At 48.3% G+C, this 22,878-nt stretch overlaps 1 protein-coding gene across 1 annotated transcript in view; it reads left to right on the top strand.

The window, feature by feature from the left end:
• MX1 (MX dynamin like GTPase 1) overlaps nucleotides 1-18,574 on the top strand; it is a 30,278-nt gene extending 11,704 nt beyond the window's left edge. Inside the window, exons 6-16 of the mRNA XM_053564822.1 lie at nucleotides 531-668; nucleotides 1,855-2,009; nucleotides 2,968-3,106; nucleotides 3,702-3,900; nucleotides 5,891-5,969; nucleotides 7,252-7,374; nucleotides 7,746-7,887; nucleotides 10,520-10,678; nucleotides 12,527-12,603; nucleotides 13,759-14,013; nucleotides 17,915-18,574. Of these exons, the coding sequence (XP_053420797.1) occupies nucleotides 531-668; nucleotides 1,855-2,009; nucleotides 2,968-3,106; nucleotides 3,702-3,900; nucleotides 5,891-5,969; nucleotides 7,252-7,374; nucleotides 7,746-7,887; nucleotides 10,520-10,678; nucleotides 12,527-12,603; nucleotides 13,759-14,013; nucleotides 17,915-18,145 (1,697 nt within the window). The 3' untranslated portion in view covers nucleotides 18,146-18,574. The remainder of the gene's footprint in view (nucleotides 1-530; nucleotides 669-1,854; nucleotides 2,010-2,967; nucleotides 3,107-3,701; nucleotides 3,901-5,890; nucleotides 5,970-7,251; nucleotides 7,375-7,745; nucleotides 7,888-10,519; nucleotides 10,679-12,526; nucleotides 12,604-13,758; nucleotides 14,014-17,914) is intronic.
• The last annotated feature ends 4,304 nt before the right edge of the window (nucleotides 18,575-22,878 follow it).

Genomic DNA, 22,878 nt, shown 5'->3' with positions numbered 1-22,878 from the left:
AAAGATAAAAATTGGTGCTCTGGTTGGTGATGCTGTTTGAGTAGCAAGGCCAAGGATAGACCTGGGATGGGTCTTAGACTATAGGTCAGACATGGTGGATAGGTGGGATTTGGAAGGAGATTGCAATAAGAGGATGGTGGTAAGATGGCCCAATGGTGGCAGTATACCTTTCTGATGGGTGTACAGTGTGTATTTTGGGGGGGATAATTAAGGATGTTTGCATGATTTTGGAGTATTTCCCACTATAATTTGCCACCTGAGCTGATGACAAAACACTGGGACGAGGCAGGAAGCCTAAAGTGGTGACTTTCAAGCATTTGTGAGCTTTTGCTCACCTAGGATACACATTCAAAAATGCATGTACTTGAGCTCACCTCCGACATACCGCATCAGATGATGAAACCAGACAGTTTTCGGTTTTCAATGTCTTCCTAGATGATTGTATAAAAGTTTGAGAACCATTGGTCTAGGCACCATCAGGACTTATTTTAAGAGCAGATGGTGGAACTAATGTGAGTGTGGCCTTCTAGGAATTGTGACAAGATGTCCTCTGGTGCTGAAACTGAAAAAGCTTGTGGATAAAGATGAGTGGACGGGCAAAGTCAGTTACCAGGACTTAGAGATCGAGATTTCAGATGCTTCAGAGGTGGAAAAGGAAATCAATAAAGGTAAGGACCGTACATTTGGTCGTCCCATCTGGATGCCAGGTGAGGTGGGTGGGGTCCCCTATGACCCTTCCAGGCCCGTGGAGCTCCCCGAGGACCCCTTTCTCTTCCACATCAGGCCCACTTCCCTAGTGCTTTCTCTTTTTATCCTTGTTAAGACCAGCACATTTGGACAGAATCTGATACCGGTAATTTATTGCTTGGTATATAAATAAGCATCTGGGAATAAAGTAGCATGCATTCTGGGAGGGAAGGAGTGTGGAGATCACTTGTGTAAGCAAGCTGCAGACAGTGGCTCTCTCTCTGTGTGTCACATGGAGTCTGGAGTTGGGCAGACCAGAGCTGGTGTGAGGGCTCCAGCAGCAGAAACTGAGCCCCTTACTGTCTTTCTCTGTTTTATGTGGCCTCCATTTCCAAAGCCCCCTTGTGACTTAGTCGGCACAGTCAAGTCCGTGCACTATGGCAGAGGGCATACCCCTGCCTTTTATCCCTTACACCTACGTAAGTTGCACTTAACATTTTCACATGTCCCTGCTTGGCCAGAACCTACCTTCATGATCATGTCTTAGGTGAACGGATATCGGGGAAATTAGTGAGCTGCCTGCCTCACAGGCTGTTGCTGTTATGATTTACAATCTGAGTCCTAGATTGATAATACACATACCGAGGAGTAAAGTGGTATCAGCTAACAATTTGATGAGACAAATTCATATCATACATTTTTCATTATTAAGGAGGAAGGGTCAGACTAAAATGTCTTCATGGAATACCAGCAGCCGATGCTCATCTTGGTTAAAATAAGCACGAGGCCAGCTTATGTTTTAGGCATGCACATGTATTTTTAGTTATGTCCAGTTTACTTTGCTGTTAATTTTCTCCCTACATCAGCAGGAAGATTTTTAGGTGTACTACTAGAAAAAACTTCTCAACTCTGCTCCACTTTGAGCTGGTTCAGGTTGGTGTCACCCATGTGGATGTTCTCACGAGATCTCTCCACAGACAACTCTGGCCACTAGCAGGAAAATACTAAGTTATCTTTTGAGGCACTTTTTAGTTGCAATCACAGAAAAGTGAATCTTCTCCTAATATGCTTTTCTCCATGAGCCACAGAGGGTGGAAGATGCTTTCAGAGTATTGAGATACTACCATCCTGGGCTTCTTTTGAGATTTCTTTTTTCCTCTTCTCTAGCCCAGAACGTCATTGCTGGGGAAGGGATGGGAATCAGTCACGAGCTAATCAGCCTGGAGATCAGCTCCCCCCACGTCCCAGATCTGACTCTCATAGACCTTCCCGGCATAACCAGGGTGGCCATGGGCAATCAGCCTGCCGACATTGGGCGCCAGGTAGATCTCAGACTCCATCTAACCTTGGCCTTGACCTTGGTGGGGTTGGGGGTTGGGATAGGGTGGAATGTGGGGGAAGGAGGAGGGCCTGCTGTATCAGAGCAACAGAGTCTAGGACTGAGTTTTAATGAGTGCATATTAGAGGTGTGAGGGAGAATTTGGAGGGCCCATTGGTTAAAATATCTTTCATCAAGTTTGATGGAAGTTTTTCTTGGGAAAGTGACATAAACAGGCAAAACTGGAAACAATTTTATGTTTATATACATTATACATATACACATATATGTGATTTTATAATGACTGGGTTTTGGTTCTAGTTACACATTGCTGAATATCTAAACCAGGGGTCCTCAAACTGTGGCCCATGGGTGTGATTGTATTTGTTCCCGTTTTGTTTTTTTACTTCAAAATAAGATATGTGCAGTGTGCATAGGAATTTGTTCATAGTTTTTTTTTTTGTTTTTTTTTTAAACTATAGTCCGGCCCTCCAACAGTCTGAGGGACAGTGAATTGGCCCCCTGTTTAAAAAGTTTGAGGACACCTGATCTAAACTGCTATGTTTTACTAAGGGGTTTTATGTGGGGAGAGATGGCATTAGGTGTAGGTAAAGTGTACCTACCTATTGGTGAATCTCACATTACAAATCAGAAATTTAGGAATGGAGTTGAGCAGTGTGTTGCATCTTATTTTCCATTGTGACCATCAGACCTGTGGTCACCAGCGAACGTCTCGTGGCCTCCCTGCCCCTGTGGCCCTGCTTCTGCCACAGGGAATTTGATTTCTCTTAACTCTGCCCTGGGTGATGCTCCCAGGATTGAGTTTTGGGGTTCATTTCTCTGTCGTTACTTCTCCTGGGGAAATACCAACAGGACTTGTAGGACCTGAGGCAAGTGTGAGGTCAGGCCCTGTTTCAGTTTTCATCCCCTCTGCAATGCTCACCTCCTCTTGTTTCTCACAGATCAAAGCTCTCATCAAGAAGTACATCACCAAGCAGGAGACCATCAACTTGGTGGTGGTCCCCAGTAATGTGGACATCGCCACCACAGAGGCGCTGAGCATGGCTCAGGAGGTGGACCCAGAGGGGGATAGGACTATAGGTAGGAAATGGGGACCTGAACATGGTAGGTGATCTACCAGGGAGTGAGAAAGTGTCCGTTGAGTCTGGTGGTCATTGCTTGGCATACGTGGGGACTGGGGAACCCGCATCCAGCAGGTAAGAGCTGCAAAGGTAGCAGGTTTGGGGCTGACCAAGGCCAGATGAATTGAGCCACATCTGACTCCTGTTGGCCACAGGTTGACTGGTCACCCTTACCTACCTGCTTAGAAAAGGCATGGTGAGCCTCCGAGTGGAGGGTGAAATCAAGGAGCCAGTTGTATCCACTAAGAATGATGTGAGATGGAAACCATGCAAATGTCTATGGAGAATGAAAGGTCTGTTCATGCAACAGACCTGTGTGGGGAGGCACAGGGGAGCCTTGTGGTTGCTGGTATGCAACATCCATCTTCCACGGCCTGCTCTGCAGTTCTATCCCTGCATGGGGGCTCTGTGGGCCCCTGAGCTCTGTAGGAGCCACCATCTGTCCTCCAGCAGGGGTAGCAGGAACCCCGGAAGGCCAGTGACTGGGGGTGTGAGTTCGTCCCCTCTGCGCTTGTGCCCAGGAACATTTTTGACCAGAAGTCTCTGGTTCTCAGGAATCTTGACAAAGCCTGATCTGGTAGACAAAGGCACAGAAGATAAGGTTGTTGACGTGGTACGAAACCTCGTGTGCCACCTGAAGAAGGGCTACATGATTGTCAAGTGTCGGGGCCAGCAGGACATCCAGGACCAGCTGAGCCTGGCCGAGGCCCTACAGAGAGAGAAGGCCTTCTTTGAGGACCACCCATACTTCAGGTGTGCTCGCCTGGTTTTTCCCAAAGCAGATGTCTGCAGTGTGTGTGTGTGTGTGTGTGTGTGTCAGTATCTCAGCAAGGAGTCTAGAACTCTCATGGAAGAATGAAAGGGGAATTCACAAAGCACTGGGAAAATAAAATTAAAAATCATTCAAAATAAGGAAGGGGCCCTTTACAATAATTTAAATAGTCTGGTTTGGAAGCAGAATAGAAACATAAACAGAAGAGAAAAGAGTAGAAAGCCTAGAAATAGTCCCCACTACGTATATATTTGACACACAGTAAATTCCACATTTCAAATGAACTGGTTGTGTCAGTTTGATTATCAACCAGTGGCACTGGGATGATTGCTTAGTATTTGGGGAAACATTTACATAGTGCCCTTAATATCAGTTGAAATTTAAAATTAAATATAAAAATGAAGCCATAAACACCCTCAAAGCAAATACAGACAGATAGTTTATATCCCTTGGTGAATACCCTCATGCCAAAGGTAAAATTTTTTGTGAAAGGAAAAGATGAGTAAGTTGATGAAATTTAAAACAATGAGAATTTGTAGAGTTATGAACATTTCTTGGGTTTAGCTGTCCCAGAAGCCTGCAGAAAAATCTACTCAGAATTACAGGGGTGTCAAACAGATACTCACACACCGTCCTGCATAGCAGCTCTGGTCACAATGGCCGAGAGGTGAAACAACTCAAGTGTCCATCAGTCGATAAAAAATGTGGTCTGAGGTTGGGCACCGTGGCTCATGCCTGTAATCCTAGCAGGAGGCTGAGGGGGGGGAATCACCTGAGCTCAGGAGTTGGAGACCAGCCTGAAGAGGAGTGACACCCCGTCTCTAAAAATAGCCTGGTGTGTGGTGGCACCTGTAGTCCAAGCTACTTGAGAGGATGAGGCAAGAGGATAGCTTGAGCCCAAGAGTTGGAAGTTGCTGTGAGCTACGATGCCAAAGGCACTTTACCGAGGGCGACAAAGTAAGACTCTGTCTCAAAAAAATATAAAAACATGTGGTCTGTACATAAAATGAAATACTGTTCAGGCTTGGAAAGGAAGGGAATTCTGACACACATCACACATGGATTGACCCGAGGACTTCATGCTAAATGAAGTAGCCCAGGCACCAGAGATGAGCACGCTCCAGGTCACCTGCATGGGACCCGGAGTGTCCTCAGCGTCAGGGAGATAGTAGAGTAGTGGGTGCCGGGGCTGCAGGGGAGAGAAAGGGGAGTCAGTGTTTAACGGGGGCAGAATATCAGTTTGGGAAGATGAGAAAGTTCGGGAGATGGATGGTGTGACAATCACACAGCAACGTGAGTATGCCTAATACCCCCAAACTATACATTTAAAAATTGTTAAAAGGGTCAGTTTTATGTTCTAGGTCGTTTCCCACAAATTTTCATAATATTGGCAGGTATAGAAACTCTAGCAAATGGGCACATAAGCTCATACCTTCCTGCTGCCCTTTATACAAAAAATTCTTTAACGTGTAGGAAACCCCATAGGGATTTTCTATGGGGTTTCTTGGCTACGTAGAGCAGCCAAGCAGCTCAGGGTGTAAACTCCTACACTGGACAAGTGTCTCCTCCATTATTTATCCACACACTCATGTAAATAAGCGGCAATGTATGTTCATAAAGTCTATTTAGATAGACGATAGATAAATCCATGGTGTATATATATGTCATACGTGGGAGGAAAACATCTCTAGGTGTGTATGTGTATTTTTATGAAGATCAATTCTATGGTCAGATGTCATGACACACATTTATTGTATCACCTGGAAGAGATCATTGCATTGTCATTGAAATATTTGAGATTACTAAAAGGCAGTCATAATTCTCTGCAATACTCGTCTGGAGATTGTTGGGTGCCAGTGGAAAGGCCTTCCCTTCAGTTGTAGGTGACCACCTGACTTCCCCACCATGGGGTGCAGACTTGTGTGTTCTGGCTGTGTGGAGATGGAAGTCTCATCCTGCGTTCCCTCCTAGGGATCTTCTGGAGGAAGGAAAGGCCACGGTCCCCTGCCTGGCAGAGAGACTCACCACGGAGCTCATCATGCACATCAGCGTAAGCACACGTGGAGCCATCTGCTCTCTGAAAAGACTCCCACACGCACACAGCTGGACCTCGCTGGCCTCTCAAGTGCTGCTGTGCACATAAATGTACTGGGGATCTTGTTAAGAGGCATTTTCAGAGTCAGTGGATGTGGAGTGAGGCCTGAGATTCTGATTTCTGGCACGCCCCTGGGTGGTGTGGATGCTGCTTGTAGGAGGATCCTTGGGTGTGGTGATGGACTCTATGTGCTTAAATCTTAAATCTTATGCACACCCTACTAATTGACTCTCATTACCAACCACCAATATGTTCATTACAACGTCTTAGCAATTGTAATGAACATATTTTTCATTTCTAAAAGCTTAAAATAAAAGCTCTCAGTGTGTTTTGTTTTTTTCAAATCTGCTTGAACACAATCTATTGCTTTTTCAAATTTTCAACTCAGTGCCAGAGTTCAAGGTCTTCCATGCTGTGCCAGGAGTGCAGGTGGAGCTCAGGGTTCTCAGCCGGTTGTGATGATGAGAGCAGAGCCTGCTAGACTCCACCTTTATGCAGAAAGAGGATGTTCCTTTGTTCCAGTCCCCACCTCAAGCAAGCGTGGGGATTGATGTTTTGCCTTCAGCACCAAGTCAGGCTCATAGACTCAAGTTCACATTTTCCCACTTAGATAAATGCCCTTGAGGCCGAATCTGGCATCATTGATGCTTTGTTCTGGAGTCTCTGGGAGGTGGCAGTCACTTGGCTTTAGCCTCTGAAGATCTCTTATTAACTTGCTAGCTCCCTGATACATTTAAAGGGACAGTTTTAAGATTTTAGCCATTTTTAGAAGTTTGCCATGGCAGAGTGTACCAGCATAGGCAGTCACTGTATTGTTAGAAGCACCAGTCCCCAATAACTTTGTTGAAAACATTCAGAGTTATTGAATCTCAAATTGTCCCAACTGCCACCTCTTCAGAGCATAGTAGGCAGGTGGATCTTCCTAATCCCTGCAGGGATCTTCTGTGATGTGATCCCAGGAGGAACTGCTCCTCCGCTTACCTGGCAACAACACAAAGTGGGTGTCTTTACCACAGCGTGGCTGTGAGGCTGTTTACACAGCAGTGGGAAGAAAGTGTCGCATGGGCAGGAAACTTGGATATAAAACAAGGTCCCACTGTCCCCTTTCTCCACCTGGAAAGTGTCCCCCTTTAGAGGAACCTGGGAAGTCAGACAGACCCTGCGGCTACTCAGAAGGAGGTGGAGGCGTCCTTTTCATTCCCTGTCCGTATTTATATTTTCTTTTTATTTTCTTCAGAAATCTCTGCCTTTTTTAGAAAATCAAATTAAGGAAAGTCACCAGAAAATAACAGAGGAGTTACAAAAATATGGCGTGGATATACCTGAAGATGAGAATGAAAAAATGTTCTTCCTGATAGAGGTGAGTGTCGCTAACCTCCTCCAGGAGAATCACATGCCTGGAGCATCTTCATTGCTCCTTCAAAGCGGATCCACAGGCTTAGTCCACAGTAGTCCCAGCAGGCAGGGCGTGGTGGGCGTGGTGGGCAGAGTCAGCAGTACCCGTGTCACGTTTCACCTTCTTGACTCTTTGTCTTTGACTCAGTCCTGAGCACTCACCCAGATCCCCAAGGCAGTAGGGGGAAGGGTGGGGCCTTGTGGTGCCAAAGCCACTCCCCTCCCAGATTCCACAGTGGGCCCCTAACGAGGCGAAGAACAGCCCCCTCACCCTCAGCAAACATGACCTCCAACCCCCCTCAGCTCTGCTTATACTGATGTTTTTCATCCCGGCAGAAAATTAATGCATTTAACCAGGACATCACTGCATTAGTCCAAGGGGAGGAAAATGTCGGGGAGGATGACACTCGGCTGTTCACCAAACTCCGAAATGAGTTCCGCAAATGGAGCATTTTAATAGAAAAGAATTTCCAAGAAAGTGAGTACCTTAATCCCTTTGAGCTGCTCTAGCAAAATGCCTTAGACTGGGTAATTTATAACCAAAAGAAATCCCTTGCTCACAGTTCTGGAGGCTGAAATGTCCAAGATCAAGGCACTGGCAGATTTGGTGGTCTCGGCTTCAGCGATGGCATCATCCTGCCACGTCCCCAGGTGGCACGTGAGGCAAGCGAGGTCCTCATTATGAGGATGTTATAGGCATTCCTCAGAGATGCTGTGGGTTCACTGCAGACCATCAAAGTAAAGCAAATATTGCACTAACACAGCCACACAAGTTTTTTGGCTTCCCGTTGCATATAAAGCTATATTTATTCTATTCTGCAGTCTAAGGGTGCAGTAATGGCATTACAGCTCAAAAATGTTTGTACTTTAAAAATGTTTTATTGCTAAAAATTACAACACAGAGGCACAAAGTGAGTACCTGCTCTTGGGAATACGACTCCAACAGACTTGCACTCCAACAGACTTGCTCAACTCAGAGTGGCCTCAAACCTTCAGTTTGTAACAACCCCAGGGCCTGTGAGCTGCTGTAAAGACAGCACAGTGAGATAGGGTGTCCTTCCGAGCCCTCACGACCTGATCATTCCTTCCTCAGAGATGCTGTGGGTTCACTGCAGACAATCAGAGTAAAGGGAATATTGCCCCACCTCTGAAGGTTAAGTTTCACATTGCGGTTCAGCTTTAACATGTGAATTTGGGGGGACACAGACCTTCAGACCATGGCAGTCAGGTGCCATCGTACACCTGGTATGTCGGGTGGAGAGAGAGGAAGCGGGTGCATTGGTGAAGAGGGCGGCCTCAATAATGATCTGGTGACACAAAAGCCACTTTTGATCTGTTCCATATCACTAAGCCCAAATATCAGTCAACTTGGGAATGGACGACAGCGCTCTGGTATGCGCACTGGTTTACTAGGCTGCTGTAACCAAGCACCAAGACCGGGCTTAAAAACAGAAATGTAGTAGCTCACCTTCTGGAGGCTGGAATCCCAGGTCAGGGTGTCAGCAGGTTTGTTTTCTTCTGGGGCCTCTCTCTTACCTGGTGGATGGTGTCTCCCGGCTGTGTCCTCACGGCATTGTCCCTGTGGGTGTCTGTGTCCTAGTCCAGCAAGGTTGGGCGAGGGCCCACACTAATGACCTTATTTCAATTTGATCACCTCTTTAAAGAGCCTCCTTCTGAATAGTCACATCCTGGGGTGCTGGGGGATTAGGACTTCACCACTTGAATTTGGCGGGGGGACACAATTCGGTCCATCACACCAGACAGTGGCATATTTGCAGCCATAGAAAGGCACAGAACACTGATCCATCCTGCCACATAGGTGAGTCAGACGTCACTCTGAGTTAAAGGAGTGGGTCACAGAGGGCCACGCATTGTGTGAGTCTGTTAACAGGAAATGTCCAGAACAGAGCAGTGGCTCCTGGGGCCGGGGCGGGGAAAACGGGGAGCGACCACTGATGGGTGCAGGTGTTCCTTGAGAAGACAGAAACATTAGGGAATTGGAGGGGGGGGGGGTGGTTGCACACTTTATGAGCATAACGAAGATCACTGAATTGTACCCTTTAACAGGGTGAATTTTTTAATATGTGAATGATATCTCAACAAAAATATTCCCACGGGAAAATATCACTTGACCAAGAAAAAGGGATCAGACAGCTATCCCTGGTCACTTTCTGCAAAAGAGGAACCAGAGGTCTTCTGAATTCCTACCCCTGGTGGAAATCCTAGGTGGTTGGGAGTAGAAATAACTCCAAAAGTATGAGGAAACATGGAACATCTTACATAGTCAGAGCGATACTGTGTCCCAGTAGCCCAGCTCCATGTGCCTGGTCGCTGTGTTATCCCAATGAATTTACAAACACTTTCTGCTTTCCACAGGGCATAAATAGTCAATGTGTGGCTCATTCCAGGTAGCGTTCACGGTCATTTCTGCATTTTAAAGGGCACACAATTCTGTGTAATATTCTATTTTGATATTCTTTAACGTAATATTATGATACGATTTCTTTGGCAAAAATAAATTGGACTTACAAAAGTTTATACTCAAGTTATCTTTTCAAGAGTGTGTCTTCAGCACGTGGGAGGCCAAGGTGGGTGGATTGCTTGAGCTCACAGGTTCAAGACCAGCCTGAGCCAGAGCAAGACACCACCACCCCCCACCCCCACCCCCGTCTCTAAAATATAGTTGGGTGTTGTGGCAGAAGCCTGTAGTCCCAGCTGTGCGGGAGGCTGAGACAAGAGGATCACTTGAACCTAAGAGTTTGAGGTTGTTATGAGCTAAGACACCACAGCACCTACCATGGGTGACTAAGTGAGACTCTGTCTCAAAAAAAAAAAAATGAGTGCGTTTTGCTGTAAATTGCCGTATTTGCTGATTTCTGTCATCTTACCCTGGCTCTAGCTCCCCAGCTTGACATGACTAAGGACCATTATCTTAAGACCTATTTCTTCATTACAACCCCTGATTACTTTGCAATTTGCAGGTCAGGTTTGATTTGATGATTTTGTTTCTCACCAATTATATTTTCAAGATGTCCAGAAGGATATTGTGTTTAGAAAATCTGCAAGATTATTTTTGTAAAATAATTCAGAGTTATTCCTTCCTACTGTAGGTCATGAAATTATAAGTAGAAAGATGTACAGATTTGAAAATCAGTACCGTGGCAGAGAGCTGCCAGGATTTGTGAATTACAAGACATTTGAGAGCATCGTGAAACAGCAAATCAAAACCCTGGAGGAGCCAGCCATTGACATGCTGCATGTGGTGACGGGTGAGCTCGCCGTTCACTTTTAGTTGTTTTGTTTCTGGGGCAGGGAGAAATTGGAACCAAAGCCAACAGCAAACTTCAGAGCTTTCTGTCACCAGCAAGCAATTCTCTGCTTCTCCAGATGCCTACTTGGCGTTCAGTAGCTTACTTCAATCCTGACGCTAAGTCCCCAGAGTCAGCACAGACTCAGTACACACACGGATAAAGGACTGGGTTCCACAAGACTGTCCCCAACTACAGACGCCAATCTGAAGTCCCACACCTCCCAAACTCCAGACTGAGCCATCTGTAAGTCAGGGTTCCTGCGACCCCCTCCTCAGGTGCGTCACTGGGTAGCCCAGCTCACAGATCTGACTGACCTTTACTGGTTTGTTATAAAGGATATTACAGACACAATGAGCAGCCAGGTCCAGGAGAGTCCTGCATCTGTCCCCAGGGAGTTGGGCTGCACCAATCTCGTGGCACGGGACGCACTTCGCCACTCTCAGCACTTGGTGGTGGCTCCGTTCCGGAGGACTGATGGGTTGTTAACCCATCTCCTGGTCCCTTCCCCTCCCTGAATGCTCTGAGCTTGTAGCTGTGGCCTGGTCTTTCTAGTGGTCAGCCTTCACCCTGAAGCTCCCAAGGGGCTCACCAAGGGCTGTCCACCAGAGATTGAGCAAATTCCAAGGGACTTAGGAGCCCTGTGTCAGGAACTGGGACAGAGACCCGGCATGTATTTGCTGTCATGCTGCACCTGCCCCCGTGCCACTGCCTTGTCACTTCACTCTCAGGGTGCCCTGCTTATGTGAAATTTCTGAGACACAAACCCAGTAATTAGGTAACTGTCCATGCAGACGTGCTCCAGTGTTCCAAAGAGCTGCAGGAACCAGCAGGCCGTGACTTGTCCCAGGCAGGTAGGAGACGTTGTACCATGGACCGCGTCCTTCCTGCAGTGCTTTGCTGCCTCAGTTTCCACATCACTGAATCGCTTTTCTTCCTCGTGTCCTTGACTGCCAGCATCCTTACTCAGCTGGCTCATTGCAGCAACAACTAATAAGCATTCACAGATGCACAGACTAGAGCTGAGACACCCTCACGACAGCCGTATGGCTTGAACATCGTCTAACAAACGCAATCCATGTGACCCTCGCATTAATCTGAAACTAAAAAAAAAAAGCATTTGTATTTCCAATAAAATTTTACCTTTTAGGCTTTGTAATTATACACCAAAATCTGTATTGTGTTGCTTTGGTCAAGTATACACTCTTAATCGACTCCAGAAGAAAGTTTCTCATACTTAGAGCTTTATATACAAAACGGTTTTAAAATATACATAGATATACCTTCTGTTCTAGAAATATATGACATGAATATCAATAAAATATATTCCAACATAAATATACTGTACAATAAAAATTCTGTAAGGAAGTAGACTAGAAATACGAGCTTCAGAAATAAAAGATGAATAATGTTCTTTTTTATCTAAATAAGAGCTTATTCTTATATTTCTTTTCAAGTGGATAATACGGGCATTCAGATTCCACTGATATACATATTTAAGAGTGATTCGGCAGTTTTATTTAAATATTATTATATTTATAATTTCCCAGAAATCACATATTTTGCAACTACTTATATGTAGAAGAAAAAGTTCAAATGTCAATAAATATATACCAGGAAACATTTAGGTTTTAAATTTCTTCCAGTAGGTTCTTAAACAAAAGAACATGCCTTCCTTTTTTATGGTAAAGGAGAAGGGGGTGGGGGGAGACTTTGTTTCTTACCATTTTATCATCGTATTTTTTTCACTATCTAAAACAAGTACAAACATTCCTACCAATACTGAACTCTTTTTCTCTCTTTCATCAGATATGGTCCGAACAGCTTTCACAAATGTTTCAATAAAAAGTTTTGAAGAATTTTTCAACCTCCACAGAACTACCAAGGTAAAACCAAGTAAAACATATAAAACTATGTGTTATAAAAAAAAAAAAAAAATGAAGCCTGATACTAGAAAACAGATATCTTGGATTAAGATCATTTCAACTTTATTGTATATATTTAGAGAAGCAAATAATATGGCTCACGCATGAATTTTACCCATGATGATACCGGTGATGTCTAGTTAAAAGCAATAAAGAAAGGCAGAGAAAATGAATGAATGGAAATGAGAGAGCCACCCATGAGTGAGAGTGTAGAAGATGGTCACATCTAGAGAAAGTGGCCCCAAATCCAGAAACTCCTTGAGGAAGCTAAGTCTAAAAAAAGTATCTTTTGAGAGTAAAGAAAGAGCCAAGAGAAAATGAGACACTCCCTCTTCCCACAGCCATGGGGACAGTCTGGGCCACGAGACCAGACTCATTTGCCCTCAGTATGGGAGTCCCCGGCAGAGCTGGGGGTGACATCCACTGACATCCCTGAGCTGGAGGTCTTGGGACGTGCCCCTGCACCAGCCTCCGCCGTGAGATGTGTCTGGAAAAGGTCTGATGGACTCAGGCAGTGTTTAGGGCACACCCAGCACTGTGCACGGTGCGTGCTGGTCACCAATCTGGGGCGCAGGTGCTCTGTCAGCATCGTTCCTCCTTGGCTTTTTGGCAGCTGGTGTCCCTAAACCCCAGGAATGGGGAGCACAGAATCTGACTGGCTTAAATTGTACCCCCTTCTTCTCCCTGTGTGCCCCTGACGGGTATGACACTCCTCACCACCAAGTGTGGAGCCCCTAAAAGAGAAGAGAAAGAAGCCAAGTCATGGGACTGAGGACAGAGTCCGCTAGGTTCCCAGGCCCCAGGAGGGGTCCTGGTCTCACATGAGTCCCGCCCAGGGCCAGCAGAAGAGGAGGGTGCAGGGCAGCCTGCGCACTCCACTAACCGCGGTGTGAAAACGATTCTAAAATGCACACGCAGGGTATGTCCAATGCATGGATTTGCCCTACAAGGGCAGAAAGTCGGAGAAAGGCTGGCTTCCGGGGACGGGAGCCACGTGGGTCTTCTGTTCCAGCTGGGCAACCTGATGTGCGCCGGCTTTTCCAGATGACCTCATTTCCTATGACTCGGGGATTTGCTTCTGGAGGGAAATTGAGCTGTGCTTCTCTTTTACCATAGTCCAAAATCGAAGACCTCAGAATAGAAAAAGAAAAAGAAGCAGAGAAGTCAATTCGGCTTCACTTCCAGATGGAGCAGATTGTCTACTGCCAGGACCAGGACTACAGGGGCGCACTGCAGAAGGTCCGCGGGGAGGACGCGGAGGAAGAAAAGAAGAGTAAGAAATTCGGTAGTGTGAACTTTCAGATATTTTCAGAAAACTCTCAAGACTCTTCCATGGCAGAGATCTTCCAGCACCTGATGGCCTACCACCAGGTGAGTCTCTGCGGACACCGTAGGTCGGCGGGGTGTTACCTTTCCTTCCGTTTGTCCCTCTCTCCTCAGTCTCTTCTCTCTGTAGTTGACCATCAGTCACCTCCACTGTTCAGCTATTCGCCTCCATAGAAGAGCCTGTGGCCTAAAGCCATCGACAGCTGCATTTGACGGGCTGTGTGGCCCTGGCCAAGTTACTTAGCCTCTCTGAGCCTTGGCTTTCTTCTCTGTCAAATGGTGTCTCCTCCTCAAAATTTAGTGGCTATTCCATGAGACGGGTGTGGGTAAATTCCTCAGACACCAAGGGGAGGCTGTCCAACTGACACTGTGATGGCAGATAACATGACAGAGACATCTGGTTCACCTTGGGACAGGAGGCAGTGAATATACATACAGCCCAGGAGAGCCCCTGTGGGCATCAGGGCGCTCTTTGGCAGCTTCAAGGCAGTGCTCTCACTCTGCGTGCCCATGCCTCCTGGGCATCATGTTGGAGTCAGTGCTGGTTGCAGGTCTGGGTGTGGCCCGAGTCCTCAGTTCTCGTGGGCTCTCGGAAGACACCCATGCTGCCGGATAGAGACCGCACTAAGGCAGACTTGGCCTCCTGCAGACACTGGGAGGGGTGCACGCTGAGTGCAGCCATGTAGGGGTAAGACAGCTGAGCTCAACACCAGTCTGCTGCTCACATCGCCTCTTAGAATGAGCAGCTAAGGCACACAGGCGCATAAAATCCACAAGGTAGAGTGAGCGACAATAGAAAGTGAGTCTCAGCCAAGCCCACCAGACCCAGGTGGCTCCCGTCCCCAGAAACCAGCCCTTCTCCCACTTTCTGTCCTCCTAAGGCAAATCCATGCGTTAGACACGCCCCTGCGTGTGCATTTTTAAGAATCACTTTCACACCACCGTTAGTGGAGTGCACAGGCTGCCCTGCACCCTCTTCTGTTGGCTTCGGTTCCCAGGGGCCACCTGGTTCTTTGTGTGACAGCTGCCAAGTGCACCGTCTCACAGACAATGTTTGAGCCCCAGGCCCCTATTAATGGATCTATATGTTAATATTTATAACATATATTTTGCCATATGGGGCACAGTTTCTTTCTGGCCTCTGGGCTGAAGCAGGGATGCTGACCTGAATAGCCTTGTTGATACATCAGGTATCTGGAAACATAAATTGCTAGAGTGGAAATTCCCATGTATCGGCACCAGGGAAGCAAAACCAATAGGGCGTATGTATGTAAAGAAATATATTCCAAGGAACTGGCGTATGGGGCTGTGGGGCTGGAGTCCACTGACTGGATTTCTCCTACCTCAGGAAAAACTCCTTTTTGTCCGCAAGGTCTTTCAGCTGACAGGATGAAAAACACCAAATTTTATCATTTTCCCTGTGACTCTGTCTGTGGTGGGTTTACACTATGTTGAAGTTTTCCAGACTTGTGGGTTGGATTATATAGTTGTTTCTTTTGGGCTTCTGTGTTTCTTGGTCACACCTGAAAAGGACTTTTCCTCTCTGAGATCATAAACAATTGCATGATAGCTCCTTCAAGTAATTTATTATTTTAAGTTTTGTATTGCACCTGTGATCCATTTGGAATGATCGGATGTCAAGAATGAGGCGGGATCCGGATGGCTCAGCATTGGGCCCAGCACCGGCCACCAAGGGCCGTCTTGTCCCCACGGCAGTGACAGGCCCGTTGCTCACTCTCTTCCCTTCTAAGTGCTGGCCTTTGTCTAGACCTGTCTCCTGGTCTGCTGGGCTTCTGTTCTTGGTCAGTATCAATGTGGTCACAGTCTACCTACAGTTATATATAAACTCTATGCAGTGTTTCACTACCCAGCACAGCCAGTGTAGCCACATGGCCCCCACATCTTTTCTTTCTTCATTTTTTATCTGGCTAAAATATTTATCACATAGATTTTGCCATCTTAACTATTTTTAAGTGTTCAGTTCAGAGATATCAGGTGCATTCACACTGTCACGCAACCATCCCCACCATCTATCTCCAGAACTTTCTTTTTTCCCCAGACTGATACTCTGTTCCCATGAAATACTAACTCCCCAGCCCTCTGCAGCCCCGGCACCCACCTTTCCACTTCCGGTCTCTGTGGAGTTTACTCCCCTCAGGATGCCATCTGGGCGGAGTCACACAGTGTCGGTCACTTTTAACTGGCTTTTTTCCCTCAGCATGATGTCTTCCAGCCTCATCCTCCTTGTAGCGTGAATGGGGCAGAGTCTTGATCCTCTGAAGGCAGAATGACAATCCGTTGATATGTTTACCACATTGTTTTCATCCACAGACACATGGATGGATTTTCACCTTCTGGCTGTTGTGAATAGAGCTGCGTGTCTGGGCCCCCACTTCTTTTCATGTAGAAGTTTTCTGCATATTTTTATTTTAGAATTAGCTTACCCAGTTTCTTCTGAACAGAGAGGAGCTGGTGTGTTCAGTGGGGCTGCACTCACGGCACACATCTCTGCAGGGAAAGTGGACATCTTCCTGATACCAAGGCCCCTGTCCACGGGTATTCTGGGTCTCTCCATTTTCAAGACATTCTTTTGGGGGTAAGATTTCAGGAGTGTATCAAAGTTTTCTTTGTGTAGGCAGTGCACATCTCTGGGGTTTATACCTACATATTTTCTTTTTTTCTTTTTGAGACACAGCCTCACTCTATAACCCTCAGTAGAGCACTATGGTGTCATAGCTCACAGCAACCTCAAACTCTTGGATTCAAGCAATTTTCTTGCCTTAGTCTCCTGAGTAACTGAGATTATAGGCACCTGCCACAATGCCTGGCTGCTTTTAGAGACAAGGTCTCACTCTTGCTCAGACTGGTCTCAAATCCCGGAGCTCAGGCGATCCACCCACCTCAGCCTCCCAGAATGCTGGGATTACAGGCGTGAGCCACCACGCCAGGCCCTTATTTTCTCATTGTTGTATCTGCCGTGAAGGAACCTTTTCTCCCATGTTACCTTGAGGTGGTGGCAGTAGATGTGATTTCTGTCTATGAGCTTGACGCTGCACACCCCTACATACCCTCACTGTCTGTAAGTTTCACGGCTCCGGCTGGGGGATTTCCTCAGGAGCTCCCTCTCTGCAGGTGGGGTGGCTTCTCCTGAGCACCTTCCTTCTGTTAGTTCCTGTCCCCTTTCCTTTGTCAACATTCAGTGGTGCTCCTGTCCTTTCCTTGCTTGGAATGTGTGCTGTGTCCCCCTCTGTCTCACCAGCTGGCTCCACTAACTTTCACTGGGTGCCTTCTCCAGGTCTGATATCTTTCTGAACTTGTGGCTTTAACTCATTCAAACTTTGTTACCCTCTGTGGGGCCAGTGCTGATCTGGTCCGTATTTTATGGAGAAGGGGCCAGAGGCACAGAGAGCCACCACTACAGGTGAGCTTCCTGAGAGGTCAGCGAACCTGGGAAAGAGAGAATGTGCGCCGTGAACAGTTGGGGCCTGGGTCTGCACACACGTGCCTCAGGGGCTCCCTCCTGTGCCTTATGAAAACCGGGGTCTTTTCTGGTAAATAATTTTAATGTTGATAAAAGCAAAGCCGCGGAATCTTTTTGGCAGAGTTGTAAGTAATTTTGAAATGCAGTCTCTGTGCCAGCTTCCCTTGTTACAGCATGTGTCCCCCTCCTCCATCAGAAGTCCCCACCTGACGGGTGGGGTGCGGAGCTCAGATGCAGGGTGTCTGGGAACCAGGATCCCAGGTGCAGGTCTGGCTGGGAGCCAGAACACGCTGTGCTCGTGTGCGGTGACCCTCAGCCACCCACACAGAGGACAGGGGAAGGTCTGAAACCTCCAGGGAGGGACATTGCCCCATGGAGATCCCCTCACTGGGAATCTAGGTGCCCCAAGGCTGGCGCGGTGCAGTCCTGCGGGCCTCACCCCCTGTGAACTGCTCTTCCCTCCAGGAGGCCAGCAAGCGCCTGTCCAGCCACCTCCCTCTGATCATCCAGTTCTTCGTGCTGCAGACGTACGGCCAGGAGCTGCAGAAGGGGCTGCTGCAGCTCCTGCAGGACAAGGATTCCTACAGCTGGCTCCTGAAGGAACGCAGCGACACCAGTGACAAGAGGCGCTTCCTAAAGGAGAGGCTGGCGCGGCTGGCACAGGCCCGGCACCGACTGGCCAAGTTCCCCGGCTAGTCGGGCCCTCCTGTGCCTGGCAAATACCCCCTGTCCTGGGAGCTGTGCCCTTATCATTTATCAGTGAACACATGGGGTCTGCGCACTCTGTGGTCAGACTTGATGGTCATGGTCCCTGCCCATCCTTAGCTGGTAAGGACTGAGTAAGAAGCCATGGCAGCAGTTTGATTCCCCGCCCTGACTCCAGGGCCCTGCCTACAGGAGCCACTCTCCCAACAGGGAAAAAGGATTTTCCACCCTCAGAATCATTCCTCCCCTCTGAACTCTACTCTCTGATTTATTAGAAGCCGATGCCACTAAAGCACCATAGAAACATAACCTCCTGGCTTTGGTAATGTCCTTTCAGCCCCACACGTGCGACTGCTTCCAGGGCCCTGTCTCACCTATTTGTAATAAACTTGTTCCTAGCAGATGTTTCGGTGGCACGTTTTGCCCTGTGAGGAGAAGCCTGAAAATGGGGGTGTGTGGGAAGCCAGTGGCGCAGGGTCGCTGAGCACGGGCGCTGCCTCCACAGCAGGAATGGTGGGAGTGAGCTAAAGAACAGGGTCCGGGGATTCCCAAAGACTGAAACAGAATTTGGAGCCAATGGCCCTGCCTACAGCATGCGTGCACTGAGCAGGTGTCCGGTTTGTTTAGCAGCCGGGTACCTGGTGTGGATTTGAAAAAATATAGGGCGAGGTCAAGGACAGGGTGCCCTAGGGGAGGGCTTCGAGCATGCAGGTGCCCTGGCTGGGGAGTGCACTGGCAAGCAGAGAAATATTAGCCATGAATTTCCGTGGAGAACTGGAAAGTCCCAACTGTTCTCTTTGGTCTAGCTATGGGTGGGGACACTCCCAGCCACACCCTAATCCCCCGACCCTCCGAGAACCACAGTTCCCAATCAGTGTTGCTGCAGGGGCCTGCCTCCCCAGGAGGCCAAGGCAGACTCAGGGCTGCACAGCACAGGTAAGACCTGACGCTGTGTCCTTTAAAGAGACAGTCAGAAGATCCCAGATGCCTGAGCCCAGGGAGAAGGCCAAGGCACCATCATAGAGATGAGGTGTGAAGACCAAGGGGCAGATGTTCTCCGGGGTCATGCTCTGGACTGGGGGGATGAGGGTGCTCTTTGCAGAGATGTGGGAAGGGGAAGGGCCGTCCAAGAGCTGCAGCCCCCAGAATGTGGAGCCACCATCACTGTTTACACTGAGTACTGATCAGGTATCCAGTTTGTTTAGCCCGTGGGCACCTGTCTTGGACTTGAAAGGTGCAGGGCCAGGTCAAGAAGAGGGTGCCCTAGAGGAGGGCTTTACTGCAAGCAGGGTTTCTGAAGAGGCTGGACAAGAAGAACTGCTTGTCAGGTGAGGAGCAGGGTGAGGACCAGATCAGCGACACTGTCCTGTCCCAACTGGACCCTCCACTCACAAATCTCTACTGACTCCTGGGACTCTATGCTGCTCCATCCTCTGGGGTGATATGAGAACGTGTGTAGGACCGAGGCTGCCCAGAGCAAGCAGGGCCTGGGTGATGCCTTTGCTTCTGCCAGGGGCTGGCTGTGCACTGTGGGCTGACCAGAACCACTGATCCTCAGCTTGAAGGAAAGACTGCACCAGAATGCGCAGGCTTTTGTAAGAGTCAGGCTGCACATGGCTGTGAGCATTCCTGATACAGTACCAGACATTCCTGCCTTTGGTAGACACAGTTCCAGACTTCCCATTGCATTATGTGGTAGCCGGCCAGAGGCCAGCCCCTTCCGTGGGGCGACTGCCCTCTTGCGGCCAGCGTGAGAAACTTCCTCACTACCAGGTGACCCTTCCTTCCACCGGGACGCCACCTCCCGTCAGTCTTCTGGGGACCTTAGATTCTTTGGACCAGGACCACCCAGCAGCGTCCGCACATCACACAGGATTCTAGCTGACTGCTCCTGCCATGTCCCCAGTGATGCCTGGAGGGGCTGGAGGAAAGCAGTTGACACGTGCCTCAGAGAAGGAGCTTTCTCCACCTGGGGAGTGAACCCACCAGGGTGCTTGCAAGAACTTTCCTCTGGGCCAAAAAAAAACAAATGTGGGGATGCTCAGGCCTATCCTAACTAGTCATCTAGTGAGGAGGAGGGTGTCATCCCTCCTCCCAAGAGGTCAGAACTCAGAAAGAGCCAGAGACTGCTCTGTGAGACTCCTTCACCCTGAGGGGCCCCCGGCCAGGCAGGCAAGCAGTGAGCTGACCCCACCACCCCACCCAAGAGAGTCTGAACCTGTGTCTGCAGGAGGAAGGTCCAGCGGCCTGTGCAGAACTGACCCCACCACCCCACCCAGCCCCACCCAGGAGGGTCTGGACCTGTGTCTGCAGGAGGAAGGTCCAGTGGCCTGTGCAGAACTGACCCCACCACCCCACCCAGCCGCCACAGGAGGGTCCGAACCTGTGCCTACAGGAGGAAGGCCCAGTGGCCTGTGCAGAACTGACCCCACCACCCCACCCAGCCCCACCCAGGAGGGTCCGGACCTGTGTCTACAGGAGGAAGGTCCAGTGGCCTGTGCAGACTGGAGAACATCAACCATGTCTGCTCCATGCAGGGCTGAGAGGCTCCGCTGACCCTGTAGGAAGGGTTTGAGTTTGGAGCAGAGCAATGAGTTGAGAATTGAACAGACAGAAAAAGAATCCCCCAGGTGTTCAGAGCGTGGGATCTGGTATGCTGCAGATGATTAATAAGTGCTGGGGGGAATGGTACAGACTGGGGGCTACTGGGCACAAGCCTTGTTGAGTGACTATCTTCCAGGACACTGGGGAGCACCTTCCTTCTCATCATCCTTCTCAAGCAAAAAGCAAAAACAAAAGCAACCAGCCAACCAAACGTCCCCAAACAGCAGTTTTTATTTCAGAGGATGGGAATCCAATCCCAGTGGCAAATCCTCCACCAGGTAGAGGGACAATGAAAGGGACACCAACCTTGGCTTTCAGGTCCCACTTCTATTTTCCTCCAAGGAAAATAGGGTCCAACTGTCCAAACCGTTCAGTGGGTTCTCAGGCCGTTCTAAGACTAGCCTTTTTCATCCTGCAAGCCATCTAGCTCACATGGCAGTCATTCATTTAAAAGGTGTTAGCTGTTACATTTGTGATTTTTTTCAATGTTCTTTTAGCAATAACATAAATGCCAGCATTTGTCTTAAAACAGCAGGTGCACCAGGAATGTGAGCTGTGGCTCCTGCCAGGACATCTTAACACACCCTCTTCCGTTGTATCCAGAGCAGCAGAGGGCTGTGCTGTGGAATCAACTCCAGCCAGGGCTGGTTGCAGCTCTTTATAGAGTCAGGCTTGGGGGTAGCAGCTCTGGTCTGAAGGGAAAAGGGATCAGAGCTACATGCAGAGAGCCACAGGAGAACCAGGAAAAGTGGCTGGAACACATGGGGGCCCTGAGTTTAAGGCAAGCCCCATGCCCCAGCAACTCAGCAAGGGGTGATGCTCCTTTCAGCGCTGAGACTCACCTGCTGTGAGAAGAACCAAAAAACGCGGAGCTAAGCCGCGCTCCACTGAGCATTTGGGTTGATTTATATTAAACACATTCACTTGTGCCTTTTATAAATGTTTAAATACAAAATTTTCAATATTTGCCTAGTCTCTTGGCTTTGTGACTAAGATCCTTTAAGTGAAATCATTCCCATCCGAAAGTGTGTGTAAAACAGTTCAAAAGTAAAATCACTTCCAATATGAAAACTATTAACGGCATAGAAATCAACTGTTTTGCTCACATGGACATCTGAGGCATACGATAAATACTCAACATTCACAGTTCCTTGTTTGTGAATTCGCCTGTTTCTAAAATTGATTTGCAGCCTCTAATCAACCCGCAACTCTTTCATGGACACACACAGAGTAGTGAAGAATTTGAGCCATCCAGCATGTACATTCCCAGCCTAGGTCTGAGGGAGTGACACCCAGCCTTCCGGTCTCAGATGCAAGCTGTAAATAAGTGTCTTTCTCATGGTCTGTTTACTGCTGCGTTTCCTGGATTTGTGAACTTTCAGGCCCTTGTTTGAAATGCCCCCAAATGCAGGGCTGACGTCCTGAGCACAGGGAGGCTGCACTGTGCCTTTGTGTAGAATGTGTATGCATTAGGCAAGTTGCATTCAGGCTGAGTTACAGTTTAAAGTGTCCTCAAACAGAAGCACTTGTAAAACAGTTATGTATCTGTCAATTTATAAAGATGCTCTGACCAGAGGCTCACGGAACCCGACTCTGTTTCCCAGGAGCAATGGCTCAATGTTCCTAATTCAGTGTTGATGGAGACTCTGCAGAACATCACCAGGGCAAATAACAAGGGTCTGTTAGAGTGTGTGCTTTACTTTTACTTTTTCCTCATACTTTTGACCCATTTTGACTTACCCAGTCGCCACTCATTTCCTGCAGTTACTGTCAGGTATTGAGGGGTGCTAAGGGGAAGAATAGGATTCTGTTCTCAAACAGGGCAAAGCTCCCCAGTCTTCATCTCCCTCCACGTGTCAACTACACAGCACTGGATAAAACCATCCGAGCGAGCGTCTCGGCCACCATGAAATCACAGGAACTTCCTGAAGGAAGACGCCTTCACAGCACGGGACGCTGGGTTCAGTCCCGGTTGTGCTGCCCCTGAGGATGTGAGGACACGGGGCAGACAGGTCAGCAGACGCTGGTTCTCAGGGTCTGAGTGTGGGAGTCTGGGAGCCCCGGGCAATGCCCACCCATGAGTCACTTGACGGACATCTCTGATGGAACAGTCTACGAGA

Source organism: Nycticebus coucang, chromosome 16 (genome assembly GCF_027406575.1).
Source record: "Nycticebus coucang isolate mNycCou1 chromosome 16, mNycCou1.pri, whole genome shotgun sequence".
Classification (NCBI taxonomy): Eukaryota; Metazoa; Chordata; class Mammalia; order Primates; family Lorisidae; genus Nycticebus; species Nycticebus coucang.
The sequence above is the reverse complement of the archived record's forward strand: the minus strand, read 5'-3'. Positions and strand labels throughout refer to the sequence as shown.